This window comes from Leptosomus discolor, unplaced genomic scaffold (assembly GCF_034619465.1).
Source record: "Leptosomus discolor isolate bLepDis1 unplaced genomic scaffold, bLepDis1.hap2 HAP2_SCAFFOLD_35, whole genome shotgun sequence".
NCBI classification, from domain to species: domain Eukaryota; kingdom Metazoa; phylum Chordata; class Aves; order Leptosomiformes; family Leptosomidae; genus Leptosomus; species Leptosomus discolor.
The window spans coordinates 1,026,734-1,041,988 of NW_028237764.1; the positions used below are offsets into that span (position 1 = coordinate 1,026,734).

General features: G+C 50.0%; 1 protein-coding gene across 1 annotated transcript; it reads right to left on the reverse strand.

Annotated features, from left to right (window-relative positions):
* Nucleotides 1–1,419: 1,419 nt before the first annotated feature.
* LOC147412926 (olfactory receptor 6E1-like) lies at nucleotides 1,420–2,439 on the reverse strand. The gene has a single exon (XM_086480802.1). The coding sequence runs from the start codon at nucleotides 2,437–2,439 to the stop codon at nucleotides 1,420–1,422; it is 1,020 nt and encodes a 339-aa protein (XP_086336928.1).
* Between the last annotated feature and the right edge of the window lie 12,816 nt (nucleotides 2,440–15,255).

The window sequence follows — 15,255 nt, forward strand, 5'->3', positions numbered from 1 at the left end:
TCCCACTCTGTTCAGCATTGGTGTGGCCTCACCTTGAGCACTGTGTGCACTTCTGGGCCCCACAATTTTCAAGGATGTTAAGATACTTAAGGTGCTCAGAGGAGGGCAACAAAGCTGGTGGCAGGGCTGGAAGGCATGTCCTATGAGGAACGGCTAAGGAGAGTGGGTTTGTGTAACTTGGAAATAAAGAGGCTGAGGAGTGACCTCATTGCTCTCGACAGCTTCCTGAGATGGGGACGTGGAGAGGGAGGGGCTGAGCTCTCCTCCCTGATATCCTGTGACAGGGCATGTGGGAATGGTTCCAAGCTGCACCAGGAGAGGTTTAGACTGGACATTAGGAAGCATTTCTTTACCAAGAGGGTTGTCAAACCCTGCAACAGGCTTCCTAGAGAGGTGGTCAACACCCCAAGCCTGTCAGTGTTTAAGAGGCATTTGGACAATGCCCTTAAGGACATGATTTATCTTTTGGTGGCAAGTGGTCAGGCAGCTGGACTGGATGATGATTGTAGGCCCCTTCCAACTGAACCATTCTATTCTATAGACAAACCTGTACAGGATGGATCCCTCCAGCACCCGGGCTTTGACACTCAGTCTCCTAAGTATGAGCCCCTGAGGCTACAGTCCCATTCCAGATGCTGGTACAGACCACCTCAGTCTCACACACACACCCACACGCAAACTCTGACGTCCAGTTACTCCGGTCTCTCAGTTGCTGGCACAAACGACACAAGGGCTGTCTGACCCCCTGGTCCTGCTCCAGTTGCTGCACTCACACCCCTGTGCTCACAGGTTCACGCAAAGGAGAGATTGACTCACCTAGGAAAGAGTTGGAAATAAAATTTCACGAGAAGACAGAACAGGTTACACTGGTCGAGGGCCTCCCCTAAACTTCCCATAATAAGTCCTGTGCAATCCAAAAATGCTCCTGCCCTGCATCCCAAAAGGTGTCCTACACCTCCAGGCAAAAGTCCCCTTAGCCCAAGTGGTGATCCAGAAAGCTGCTCTCAGTGACTCGTCTTGATGGGTTTGACACCTGGAAACGGGGCTGATGGCTCTCCCAGGGCAGCCCTGGAAGGAACTGGGACAACTTGTTCATGCCTCAGGAGCCTGTAATTTGGGTTTCCACCTGCCTCTGTGCTTCTGTGCTCTTCTTAGTTTGCAGAGAAGGGCTTTTGATGAGCTGGTGGCTCTCCTGGGATGGGTCTGGGAGAGCTGAGGCAGGGTATTAGCTGAGCTACTCCTTCTGCCATTGGTAGTGCTTTCTTCGACTGTACAGATGAGCTTCGTATCACTTAGCCTGACACAATCCCAGAAGAACATCAGCCTCCTGAGGCATCTGTGTTTGGAGGTCACATACATATGCACTGATATTATCTAAGATGTGATAGCAGGTCATTGGAATCGCTGTCCAGAAAGGCATCATGATGAGGGGAAAAGCTGTACTGTTGCACGGGCAATGGCTTTGTTCAGGGCCAGCATCACAGCCTTGTTTCTAAGGCTGTAGACGAATGGATTTAAGAATGGGTACAGGACGGTGTTCAGCAAAGCTACGATTCTGTTTGTCTCCAAGGAAACATCTTCGGAAGGACACACGTAGAGAGCAATGCAGCTCCCATATGCAATGGCCAAGGTGGTGAGATGGGAAGAACATGTAGTAAAAGCTTTTTTCCTCCCAGAGGCTGCTGGAAGGTGTAGAATACAGAGAAGGATGCCCATGTAAAATGCCAGAGTTAAACATAAGGAACCCAGTACGACAAATGGCAATAAAAAAGAGTCTAGTTTCCAAAGCAGGCTGGTGTCAGAGCAGGACAATTTGAACAAGGGGGAGTTGTCACCAAAAAAATGGTGGATCTTGTTGGAGCCACAGAAAGTCAGCGCGTGGAGGAGGACCAGACGGTAACTCATGAGTGTGATGCCTGTGACCCAAGCAGCAACAACCAGGCGGATGCAGAGCTGAGGCTTCATGATGGCAGCGTAACACAAAGGCTGGCAGATGGCAAGATAGCGGTCAAAGGACATGACAACAAGAAGAGCCAACTCTGTGCAGCCCAGGGCAAAATAGAAATAGGATTGGGCAAAGCAGCTGCTTAGGGAGATTCTTCTCCTCCCAGAAGCCAGGATCACAACGAGTTTGATGCTTGTGGAGGATGTAAACCAGATCTCCAGGAAGGACAGGTTGCTGATGAAAAAGTACCTGGGGGTTTGCAGGCGGTGATCCATACACACCAGGAAAATGATGGTCGCATTCCCCATCACTGTTGTCAGGTAGACGAGCAGAAGGACCAGAGAGAGAAATAGCTGTAGTCTTTGATCAAGCCCTGAGAAACCCTCTAGGACGAACTCAGTAACTGCACTTTCATTTTCTGCTCCCATGCTCAATTTCAGTTCATCCTGAGGAGACAGGGACCTGGCAAAAACCAACTGTGATAATTTCACCATCTGGGTGAATAGTTCTGTCCTTCCTTTTCTGCTGCTTTCCTTTCTTGCAGTCTTGCTATATGACACAGACAGAGACAGTCCTTCAAGCATTTCTCCCACGTGAATTTTTCTGTTTCACATTTTAGTGGCAGCCCTCACAGAATTTGATCTCCCTTATCTACCCTTTCCAAACACTCACAAAGGATTTTTTTCTCCAGAACACATTTTAAAGAGGCTGTTAGCTATTTCACCCCATTCCTCAGTAATCCCAAATACATCAAACCTCTGTCACACCTATGTGCCAAACTCTTCTCTTCTATTGCACAAATACTAAACAATCAAAACAAATGACATCAAACCAAATCTGTATGTTAAAAGCTGTTCTTTCTATTTTTCCATACTTGCCTTTTTGGGCTAGGAATCGCTGAGAATCTGCTGATTTTAAAATAAGTACTATCAAGTATCTCTTCTGTAATCCCCCACTTTCCTCCATGGCTTCCTGTTCTCTGTTTCTTCAGGAGAGGACAGGGGTGGGAAGGGGGAATAAGGACCAAGTCTGACTTGTCTTCCTTAGTACTCTAAATAGTGACTGAAATTTTCTGTGGTTCCACACAGTCTCATCTGACATCCGCCTGCACTCAAATGCAGTTGTTTCCAAACAGCTGCTCATTGCTCTTACCCTCAAATGTCACACTTTTTTAGACATAGAAAGGAGCAGAGCAGATGAGACCAGACACAGGATGATTCACAACACAAGGGGAGGAGAGCAAGGGGAGGAGCTGGTCAGTTTGAAGCAGTGAAACAAAAGTTCTCCACAGGCTGTGTTGTCCCCTCAGGCTCTGTCCCAGGGCAGAATGGGTAGCATTAAGGAAGGAGTAAAATTGGAATTTCAGCATAGGGTGGTGCTCCACGTTGGCACGACATTTCAGCTTGGGGCTCAGGCTAGTCTTACATCCCAAATGCCCGGCTTGTTCTTTGCCTCTAGTCTGGCACAGGGGAAGCTCTGCACTGGGTTCGCCTGGAAAACTTTCTGAGGTTAAACCACTGGCTGCATTTGAGCAAAATCTCAAGCTCAGTCACCTCCAGCAATTTGAGCGTGGTGAATCGGTGAATCAGAGGTGGCCGTCCCAGTTTCCATTTTCTAGGTCAGTTCACACACTCAAAGGCTGGTGTCTTCTTACTCTGTTGGGTGACACCTAAATTGTCTAAAATTATTCTTCTCCTGAAGGCACCTCCTTAGGGGAATGTACAGGTTTGCACACAGACTCTGTTCAGGCCCTGCATTGTCCAACACACAGCCACCATATGAGATACAGAGTGAAGAAACAGAGGATATGCAGGCGAAGGATATCCAGGTGAAGAAGGCCTTATTGTGGCTTTGCACAGAGGTTATCCTCAGGATGGTGCCTATCATGGAGGCATAAACCACAGCAGTCCCTGTGAAGGAGCTCAGCAGCACAGCGGAGGAGAGAGCAAGGCTCCTGTTTCATAGTAGCTGGTGCCCATGCGGGCTCCTCTCAGCAAAGGGATGATGTCCCAGAAGAAGCAGTCTCTGCACTGGGCACAGAAGGTCTGGTGGCACATGAGATGGTGAGGCTGAGCATGGGCAGAGGAGCCATTCCCCAGCAGGTGAACACGAGCACGGAGCACAAGCAGGAGTTGGCAAAGACAAGAGCAACGCGAGGGCTTGCAAATGGCTCTGCAGCCATTGAAACACGTCGCAACACCTCGGTTAAACTCAGCCGTGCCCAGGGAGACAGAGAATGTCTGCGGCTCGTGAGCAGACACAGAGATCTCTTAGTCTGCAACACGGGACTGACAAACATGTCAGGGGGAAGGACCAAAGTGAACCAAATCCATGGGTCGATGCTGCAGGGGATGCAAGGCCCCCTCTTGACCTTCACCCCAGATGAGCCTGAGAGGGGAATGGGATGGGACCCGCTGTCTTCCCAGCTGTGTATGTGCTGCTGCTGGTGTGGTGGCTTTAAAGGAGAGAAGGGATGGAAAGAGGTAACAGGATTGAGGCAGCTCCTGCCCTGAGCCTTGAACAAGAGCAAAGGAAGAGAACAGGGAAGTAAACGGGTGCAGACCCTTAGACACGAGAAGAACACAAACCTGCAGGACAGCAGCCAACGGGACTAGCGGTAGTGGCCTGTGGACAATGCCTGTACACCAATCACAGCTTTCTTAGTGGCACGTATACTAGTAGAGAAACGTATATAATGATGCTGTAGCAAACAATAAAGGTCTCCGATTCACCCTCGATCGGAGTCCGTGCCCTCAATCTCCACAAATGGCACCCAAACAGGGACTTGAATCGCGGCAGTGAGCGACCGGTGGAGAGCCCAGCCGAATGAATAAAGCAGCGGATTGAGAGCTGCCGTCCGGACAAGTAATCACCTAGGAAAAAACGTGAGCACCTGGGTATGTAACTTAAGGAGTAGCTGATCCAGTGGCAACCCCGTTGAACTCCCCAGGCTGCTGAAAGGAAGAAGGATCGCGGAGTCACATTAATCTTCTCTGCAGGACAGGGATGAGCAATGGGGCAGAATGGGTACCTCTGTGTCTGCGGAGGAAAAGACTGTCATGAAGAGCTAAATAATCTGAAGGAGCAGCTGGATAAACAAAGCAAGAATCTCAATAGTTTAAAAAGTGAATTGGAACGAAATGTGCAGGAGAGAAAGGCCAAAATTGAGTCCTAACTTAAGTGTATCTTGAAGTGGGTCAGGATCGCAGTCCCCGGAGTGGACTCATGTACTATCTATTCCCCTGAGATATGGGACGAATTTCGCCCCAAGGCTTGGGAAGAGGGGGACTTGGAAATGTTGCGTGCCTTGCCGCTTAAGTACAGTTGCCAGATGGACCCCCTGGAGTACCCCCTCTCCGAGTACCCCTGGTTCCATGGGACGCTGTCACGGCTGAAGGTGGCTCAGCTGGTGCTGGTGGCGGCGCCGGCTCCCACGGTGTCTGCCTGGTGTGGCAGAGAGAGACGCGCCCAGTGAGAGCGTCCTCCTCTTCAGCTGCCAGGGCTGGCTGGCCCCGACCCCTGCGGCCCCGACACCCATGGCCTGGCTGAGCACCTCCCATTGCCCACCCCCGGCGAGGAGGAAGGAGGACAAGGACAATGCCGAAGGCTCATGGCGGGGGAAAGGGGACCCCCGGCATCACACCTGGGGTCACCCCAACCCTTCCCCCTCCCCCCAAAAATGGATCTCATCCCCCCACCCCCCAAAAAACAAGCTCTCCCCTCCAAAAACACTGCAGTATGGACCTGCCCCTCCCACCTTGGTCAATTTCGGGGGGGGGAGGGAAGTCTGTTGCTAAGAAAATTGGGAAAAAAAAAAAAGAAGGAAAAAAAAAAAGAAAAAAAAAGAAAAAAAGAGAGGAAAAAAAAAGAAAAAAGAGAGAAAAAAGGGAAAAAAAGAAAAACAAGGTAAAAGAAAAGATATAAAAGCCTTTGACAGATTTCTAGAAGTGGATTCCTGCTAGCTAGGAATAGTCTGAGTTACAGGGGCTGAGCTTGTTTTCCTGTGTTTGCTTTACTTTGCCTTGGTCACGTGTGTTTCCTTTGATCTGTAACTGGTCACTCAGAGCGAGCACCAGTGCAGTTGTTCTACAGAAGCCTGTGTAATAGTTGGGCATGTCACGCTGCAAAATCGTACAGCTATTGGTGTTTTGCTTTTAGCACAAGTCATGGATGTGAGGATTTTGAAGGAATGTGTTACATGAATTTATCAGATCACTCTGAGTCAATCCATAAAAGTATCCAGATGCCAAAGGACGGAGTTCTCAAGCTATGGGTTGATGAAACATGGAAATGGCTGAATGAGCTTTTAGAGGGATGGGGTAAAAAGGTAGTTTGGAGGATGTGGAGAAAATTGAAGAAGGCAAAATCAGGGTTTCAGGAGAGCAGAATTTGACCTTCTGAGGGACCTCCTTGGAAAAATGCCATAGGCTGCAGCCACCAGAGAAGACAGGTGCAGAGAGGTGTTTGATGCTCAAGGAACTCCTCTTCATGATCCAGAATGTTCCACCTTGACATGCTGGAAGTCACATAAAGGTGGCAGGAGGCTGGCACGGCTGAGAAAGGAGCTGCTGGCTAAAACCAAGCATGAAGGGGAAGCCCAGAAAAGGCGGCAGCTGGCTGCCTTCCAGCCTCCTTGGTTCTGTGATTCTGGGAGGAGAGGGACACTCCAGAGCTCTTGGCAGCACTGCCCTCTTGCCAGGATCTCCCTTCATCCCAGGCAAAGGCAAAGGCAAAGTCAAGGTCACTCTGATGCTGAGGAAAGCTGGGGGTGTTCATGAAGGCTATAGGTCCTGACCTCCAGCCTCTGGGAAGGGACAACATGTCCCTCAGGCGTTGCTCAGGCCTCTCCTGGGGACAGTCTGATCTGCACGGTGCAATGGCAAGCGCAGGTGTGGGACACTGTAGGACATCCTGTGGTGGAGACACTCAAGGGCTCTGACAAGAAAAAAAGCCCCCAAGAGAGCCGAGGGCTTTCTGCCCTTGGCTAGGGCTGTTGTCTCAACCCCCAAGGCCTACCAGAAGACCCCTTCACCTTACGGCACCAGCACCTCAGTGCCTCCTCAGTCCACCCAGGACAAACTCAGAAGCAGAGGACCTCGGCCCTGCCCTTGGCACTGCACATCCCCACATCACCCTGCCCCAGGAAGAACCCTGAGGAATGGCTGAGGGACAGGGTCTGCCTTGCAGGGGCTAGGGAGTCAGGGCTTGGACTTTTAGCTGGACAAAGCACTCCAAGGTTTACTCAGCATCAGAGGCCCCTTCACCTTGCCATTGCCTACCTGTCATCACTGAATCCAGGTTTCTCCTTCAACCAGCCCCCAGAGAGGCTTTGTCAGTAACGTCCCTCAGTGGAACCCATGAGTGCTTCAAGAAACTTTGGAGTTTGCATCTGACTTTGACTCCTCAAGAGGTTTCCTGAACTTCCCCTCAGTGCCTGGGTTTCACGGACGTGGCACCAAAACCACCAGAGAGATCATTACAAAGTTGTTGGGCTGTTGCTCTGCTGCTGAGCTCCTCTGGGCTCCTGGGACAGAGAGAGCTCCTAGCAAGCAGGCAGAGCTGCAGGGAGACAGCTCTGCCCAGCAGCAGCTGCTCTGCAAAGGGCAGCAGGGCTGAGGGGGCTGCCTGTGGGCACCAAGGAGAAAGGAGCGGGGCAGAGAGAGGTTGAAGGCAGGGGAGAGGGGGAGGATGGCTGAGAGCTCACTGGAGGAGAACTCTTCCCAGCCTCTGACACAGTAAGTCTCTGGGTGCAGGGTGATGTGTCGGTGGCTCCTTGCAGGATCTCCTGAATGTGTCCAACCTCTGGGATCTGTCTGTGATGGAGAAGAGGAAGCCGGGCTGCAGAGCAGGGCTTCCCTAGTGCAGTGTGAGAGGGACAGGGCATGACGGCTGCCTTCTGGTGGGGATGGCGTGAGGGTGTGAAGGTGGGTGTGCACCCGGGGGAGCCCAGAGCTGTCCTTCCAAGCAGGGTGTCTTCACCATGGGGCTCTGTGACCTTGGGCATGGACTCTGTCACCAGCCTACATCAGTACTCATCCTGCCCCTGGGAGCTCCTCATGGAGCTGTGGGGAGAAGCTGTGAGTGGAAGGGCAGATCCCCAGCAAAGATTGATCTCTTCTGACATATAAACCTCTTCCTTGTGCAGAGAAAAGGGATTGAGAGCAACCGGCCTGGGATGTCACCAAAGTGGAGGTGCTGTGTCTGCTGTGTAAGGAGAAGGCTTTCCCGAGTGCCAGCTGTCTTCCTCTCCTGTTCCCCATTTGCAGAAGGATCAGGGTATTGCTCTGCATTTTTTTCTCCAATTCCTGCTGCTCCTTTTCTTGCTTTTGGAAGGTCTGGGTTGTGGGGGGAGTGTTATGCATCTCAGATGCATTTGAGTCACTGATCCTGGGGGGCTGTGGGCAATGCAGTGTGTGGGACTTGGAAACAAGTTGATCCTCCCTACAGGAGGTGCTGGGCACTGTCTTTCAGGCACATGAGAACCTCCTTGAGGTGAAGAGCTTGAAGTGTACTTCCCCTGTGCTCAGGGCAATTCAGCAGGGGAGGGTGGGAACTCAGTGACAGCCCCATTCTCCCCCACAGGCACGCTGCTGTTATGTCTGGAGAGAGCCTGGAGATGGAAAATGGGGGTGAGAAATGTTCTGTATCGGATGTGCGTGACTTCGACTCAGACTTTGCTGTTCAGGAGAGCAGAGTTGGAAGGGCTGGGTCCCTCCCTGGGCTCTTCCCTCTCAGACACAGCAGGTCTGGGTGCTGACTCCATCGCACTGGAATAAATAGGGACAATTGTCACACAGTCACTCAGGCAAATGCGTGTCACTCGACTGAAGGCACCCATTGCCAGGAACACCTACCGAATGCACGGGCTGTTTGACACCACTGCAATAGCACAGGTCTGACTTCTCTGGAGCCCATGGGCAGAGCCCCTGCTCGTCAATCCTGCACCTACAAAAAGGAACTGACCAAAGTTCCTCTGAAAAAAGAAGTCATTTTGTGTGTTTTCTCTGAGAAATGGCATAAAACAGGCTCAGACAAAACTGTCAATATCTTCTCCTCTTTCAACAGTTCCCTATTCCTTCAGCGAAATAATGTCCAATGGCAGCTCCATCGCAGAGTTCCTCCTCCTGGCATTTGCAGAGAGGCGGGAGCTGCAGCTCTTGACCTTCGGGCTCTTCCTGGGCATCTACCTGGCTGCCCTCCTGGGCAACGGACTCATCATCACCGCTGTAGCCTGCGACCCCCACCTCCACACACCCATGTACTTCTTCCTCCTCAACCTCTCCCTCCTTGACCTGGGCTCAGTCTCCACCACTCTCCCCAAAGCCATGGCCAATGCCCTCTGGAACACCAGGGCCATCTCTTACTCAGGATGTGTTGCCCAGGTTTTTCTCTTTGTCTTCTTGATCACAGCAGAGTTTTGTCTTCTCACCGTCATGGCCTACGACCGCTACGTTGCCATCTGCAAACCCCTGCACTACGGGACCCTCCTGGGCAGCAGAGCTTGTGTCCACATGGCAGCAGCTGCCTGGGGCACTGCTTTTCCCTATGCTCTGCTGCACACGGCCAATACATTTTCACTGCCCCTCTGCCAAGGCAATGTTGTGGACCAGTTCTTCTGTGAAATCCCCCAGATCCTCAAGCTCTCCTGCTCAGACACCTACCTCAGGGAGGCTGGGGTAATTGTGGTTGGTGTCTGTTTATCCTTTGGGTGTTTTGTGTTCATTGTGGTGTCCTACGTGCAGATCTTCAGGGCCGTGCTGAGGATCCCCTGGGAGCAGGGACGCCACAAAGCCTTTTCCACCTGCCTCCCTCACCTGGCCGTGGTCTCCCTCTTTGTCAGCACTGGTATCTTTTCCTACCTGAAGACTCCCTCCATCTCCTCTCCATCCCTGAACCTGCTGATGGCAGTTCTGTACTCGGTGGTTCCTCCAGCAGTGAACCCCCTCATCTACAGCATGAGGAACCAGGAGCTCAAGGACGCCCTGAGGAAACTGATGACTGGTTGCTTTGCAGAAACAGCAATGAACTGCTCATCTTCCCCTGCATATCACTAGTAATGGAACTCATTACAGGCCCAGCCTCTCTTTGGTGCGTTGTTTGATTTGGTTTCTTTGGGGTTTAGCTTGCTCGGGGAGTATTCTGTCTTCAAAAATGTTGCCATTCTTCATCCTATTTCCATGTCAGTCTCTGCCTGCCTTGTGTGCCTCAGAGACTTTGTGTAAATAAGGAGCTGTGCTCTCTGCGTGTTTAAACCAAATAAAGGACCCTACACTGACTTGTTTGTCTGAGTTCCTTTCTCCCAGATCTTCTCTGGAGCTGAAGGGACAGCATCTGTGTGCTGAGGTGAAGGGGGCAGTAGCCACCCTGAGCTGGATCTGCCTCTCAGCCTCACCAGCATGGCCCTGGCCACCACAGCCCTCTTGCTCTGCAGAGCAGCACCACCAGTTCAGGGTCTGTGGGGAGCCTGGGGAGGGGGTGCAGGAATGGCCGTCCAGGTCAGCAGAGATGAGCTCTGTAGGGAAAAGTCTCTGTGGGGAGATGGGATGTCCCGGGAGAAGAGCAGGGCACCGTGTGTGTGTGCAGGGGGGACATGGAAAGAGAAACCCTTTGGTGTGGGTGTCAGCTCAGGTCAGGCTGCCCTTTCGCTGGGTCCAAAGGACCTTCCTGAGGATCCCCTAGGCCAGTTGTCTCCTGCTGTTGTGGGGAGCAAGTTTGGGATGTGGGGCTGCAAGTTCCCCAGGGTGGAGATCTCCTCAGCATGCCGGCTGGATGAAGGTTCTCTGTGGCCTCCGTTTCCTTCTGTGACACCAGTCCTAGCAGGGCTGCTTTGCTGGGCTCGACTGGGGAGGCGGCAGAAAGGAGTCAAGATTCAGGGAAGGGCTGGGCTGGCTGGGCTGGCGAGTGCCCCCGACAGGAAACAGCATTGAGCTGGGGCGGATTTAGGGCATGGACTCCTATTGGGGAGAAACTGAAGACCTTTATTGTTTGCTACAGCATCAATATATCCTTTTCTCTACTAGTACAACCACCACTAAGTAAGCTGTGACTGGTGTACGGGCATTGTCCACGCGCCACTACCACTAGCACCATTGGCTGCTGTCCTGAAGGCTTGTGTTCTTCTCGAGTCTAAGGGTCTGCACCCGTTTACTTCCCTGTTCTCTTCCTTTACTCTTGTTCAAGGCTCAGGGCAGGAGCTGCCTGAATCCTGTTAACTCTTTCCATCACTTCTCTCCTTGTTCCTCCTCAATTCCCCCTTTTTGTTTTTCCACCGTATAAACACTTACTGACGTTCAGAGGATCATTCCCTACATGCAAGATAAGAAACATAGTAATATTAAAATTATACACATGATTATACATAAAATCAATAACCCAACCTTGATTAAGATCTCCAACCATTCCCTCAGGCCCCGATTGTTTAATAAGGTAGCTAAAGGAGCCATGAGGATGCTAGCTGCATTACAATGCACACCTATCAACCCTCGTAATCCAGTTACTTCTTTCCCAATTACTTCTACATTATCTACGTGTAGTCCAACAAGGCACATGTGAAAAGGCTGTTCTGGTTGTGCCATCAAGACGTAGAAGGCTGTCTGGTTCAAGGCATGAGCCAAAGATACCCGTATGTTACTGCTGTTCTGGGGTGTCAGCGTCGGTGTCAGCGTCTTCATCATATTTCCCATAGTCTGTATTGATGTGATCAACACTTCCACTCCCAGCAGCGTGATTAGGTAGATCGCCATCCCCATATTTTGTTTTTTCAAGCCACAGCCTTACACACTGCACTGGAATCCACTCTGGTCCTTGATCTGAGGAAACACAAGCATACCCTCTACCCCACGTTATTAACATGTATGGTCCTTCCCATTTCCCTGCCTGTAGCAAACGCACCCAGACCTTCACGTTTGGGTTTAGTGTATCTGACATTCCGGAACCTAGGCCTAAAAAGGGTTTAATTAGAGGTGGTTGTTGGTCCCCTATGTCGTTTCTAAGGTCTACACAATTCAAGGCATAGACCATTTTCCATAAGCTTATCTGCGGGCTTTCCCCCTGCATTCCCCCTTTTGGTTTTTGCAGCATGTTTTTTAGAATTTGGTGAGTGCGTTCAATGATTGCTTGTCCTTGTGGAGAGTGTGGAATGCCCATGACGTGTTTTACACCCCACATTTGTAAAAACATTTGTGCCTTTTTGCTGTTATATCTGGGGCCATTATCTGTCTTTATAGTTGCTGGTATTCCTCATACTGCAAAGGCAGCAGTCCCGTGTCTAATAACGTCCCTTGTTTTTTTCCCTGGATTCAGCTGTTGCCCATATCGCCCCTGAATAGGTATCAACTGAAACACGTACCCACTTCTGTCTTCCCAATTCTGAGACGTGTCACATCTGATTGCCATAATTTAAGCGCTTGGAGACCTCGAGGGTTAACTCCAGTTGGGCCTGCGGCCGCAAATTGTTGACAATCAGGACACATACGCACAATTGCACGAGCATCATTGCAGGAAAAACAAAATAGTTTTTGAAGAGCTCGAGCAGATTGGTAGAAAAATTCATGTGATAATTGGGCTTGTTTTAAGATTTGTGGTGTAGGCGCCGCCCAGGCCAGGGCAGTCAATCTGTCTGCTTCCCAATTCCCTTCTGCTATAGCTCCAGGTCAAGTAGTATGGCCTCGTATATGTAGTACGTAAAAATCACTTACCCGGTTGTTGACCAAACTCCATAATTGTTTAAACAGGGAAAATAACTGCTCTTTATTGACATGTTTTAATGAAGCTTTTTCTATTCTTTGAACGAGCCTGCAAACATACTGTGAGTTAGTGACTATGTTCAAAGGTTCACTCCACCTTTGGAACACCTTAATAACTGCAAACAGTTCTACAAATTGGGGCGTTCCTGAGACTGTACGAATCTCCCTCTCCCATTTTAATCCTTCTTTCCAAACTATCACTGCTCGTCTTGATTTTCCTGAGCCATCGGTAAATACTGTGTGCCCAGGTACGGGAACTGGGCTGCATTCGGGTTGAGCGATGATATGCATGTCTTTAAAAGACATAATAATTTGTGTGACAGTAAATGAATACTGATATTTCCAGTAAAATTCAGCAGCGCAGTTTGAAGTGGTAGACTGTTTGCCATTCTCCATCCCAGACAGTCTTTTGTAAATGGTACATAGAGAATTAATACTTATTGTCCTTGTAATTGTACTGCCCGTGTCTGCCCTTTACAAATTAACATTGCAAACATCTCTGCCCTGGTTATAATGGTCTTTGTTGGCTGATGTAGCAGGAAGATCCGCTCTATGAGGATGAGGGGGTCTGCTTCAGTCTCCACCCATTGTCCTAATAATGCCAAGGGTTGTGACAATGTATTTATAATAAAAAGTTGGAGGCCACGACCCTCCCTTAGTCGGCCCGCTTGCCTTGACTGAATTGCAAGTTCAACAAGGGCTAGAGCTTGTTGCGCTTCCAGTGTTAGACTACGTCGCGAATCCAAGGCAGGGTCACCCTTCAACAACATGAACAAAGGCTGTAAAGTATCATTATTGATTCCCAGTAGTGATTAACCCAATTGACAGCACCTAAGATTTTTGGCAGATCATTTAGCGTTGTGATTTCCCATTTCAAGGCCACCCTCTGGGGTTCTATGGTTCGTTCCATTATTTTCCACACCAGGTAGCGCTCTTCTACTTTTTCAGGTGCTACCTGGAGTCCATAAAACTGTAGGGCCTTCAACGTTGCATTGACCACTTCCTTCAGAATTGTCAACTCAGCCCCTGCAATCAAGATATCGTCCATATAATGATACACCAGTATCTGCGGGGGCTGTTCACGAACCCCCGAGAGTGCCCTTGCAACATACATTTGACAGATAGTAGGGCTATTCTTCATTCCCTGAGGCAAGACAGTCCAGTGATAGCGTGGCATGGGTGCACTATTGTTAATAGCTGGAATGGAGAAAGCAAAGCGAAAACAATCCTGCTTTGCGAGGGGAATTGTAAAGAAACAATTAGATCCATTACTATTATCGGCCAATTTGATGGAAATACTGTGGGAGAGGGAACTCCGGGTTGTAAGGCTCCCATACTTTCTGTCACAGCGTTGATCTGCCTCAGGTCATGTAACAAGTGTCATTTCCCAGTCTTTTTCTTAATGACAAAGATTGGTGTGTGTGGGAGGACATTTATGAAATAAGGGACATGTGAACAATCCAGCCTTTCCAGAGAATCTGAGCTGGGACGTACTGGAACTGCTGAAAGCATAAACAACTTGCGGTGCAGGGGGCATGAACATCTTGCAGGTGCAGGAGAAGAGACAGCCTCCATTAATGACGCAGTTTTAATTCCTGAAGAAGATGGGTGTGAACATCTGTGACCGTGACTTGAACATGACTCGCAATGTGGCCAATCGGGTTGGACTATGGGCCGTTAGTTGCGATGGAGCCAATCAGTATTTATTGGGTGTGGTGGAGGGTTATAAATTGCACTGGAAACACGGAAATAAAGGTTCACTTGTTAGATCACATTGATCGTGTCAGTGTCCTCACGCAGCTCCCGCAGGTGGGGGGAAGGTGTTTTAAGATTTGGTTTTATTTCTCATTACTCCTCTCTGAGTTAATTGGTAATAAATTACATTTCCCTTCAGTCGAGTCTCTTTTGCCCGTGATGGTAAATGTCGAATGATCTCCCTGTCCTTATCTCAACCCCACAAGCCTGTTGTTATTTTTTTTTTTCTCTCCCCTATCCAGTTAAGGAGGGGAGTGATAGAGTGGCCTTGGTGGGCACCTGGCATTTTGGCCAGGGTCAGCCCACCACAGGGGGACACAAAAGCCACAGCTGAGTGCACCAAAGTTATGTTTGCTTTCTTCTGTGGTCATGGGGCACCTGAGAGCTGTCTCTATTGTCGTCAAGGGAACACACGTGGTGGGTCATTCATTCATCCTGGAAGGGACCTCGGCAGGTCTCTAGGCCAAGCTAAACAGTACACAGTTGGAGAAAGAAGAAACGAGCGTGGGCTGTAGGCATGCTGGGCTGTGTTACTTTAAGATAGAGACTCAGATAGACAAACAGAGAGCATGGATCCGTCCAGGAACTGGTCTTTCCAGAACAGAATCACAGAACTACTGAGGGTGGAAGGCAGCTAGCTTCCACCTTCTCTGTGCTTAATTCTCACGCCTGATTTTAGTTTGAGAGCTCCTTTCTCATCCATTGCTGCCTCTTTCCACCTTGGTGGGAATTCCTATATGTTGGGTTGGACCATTCTTGGTCATGAAGAGGTGATCCTTGAGCATCAAAACAGCTCACTGAGGAATGCAC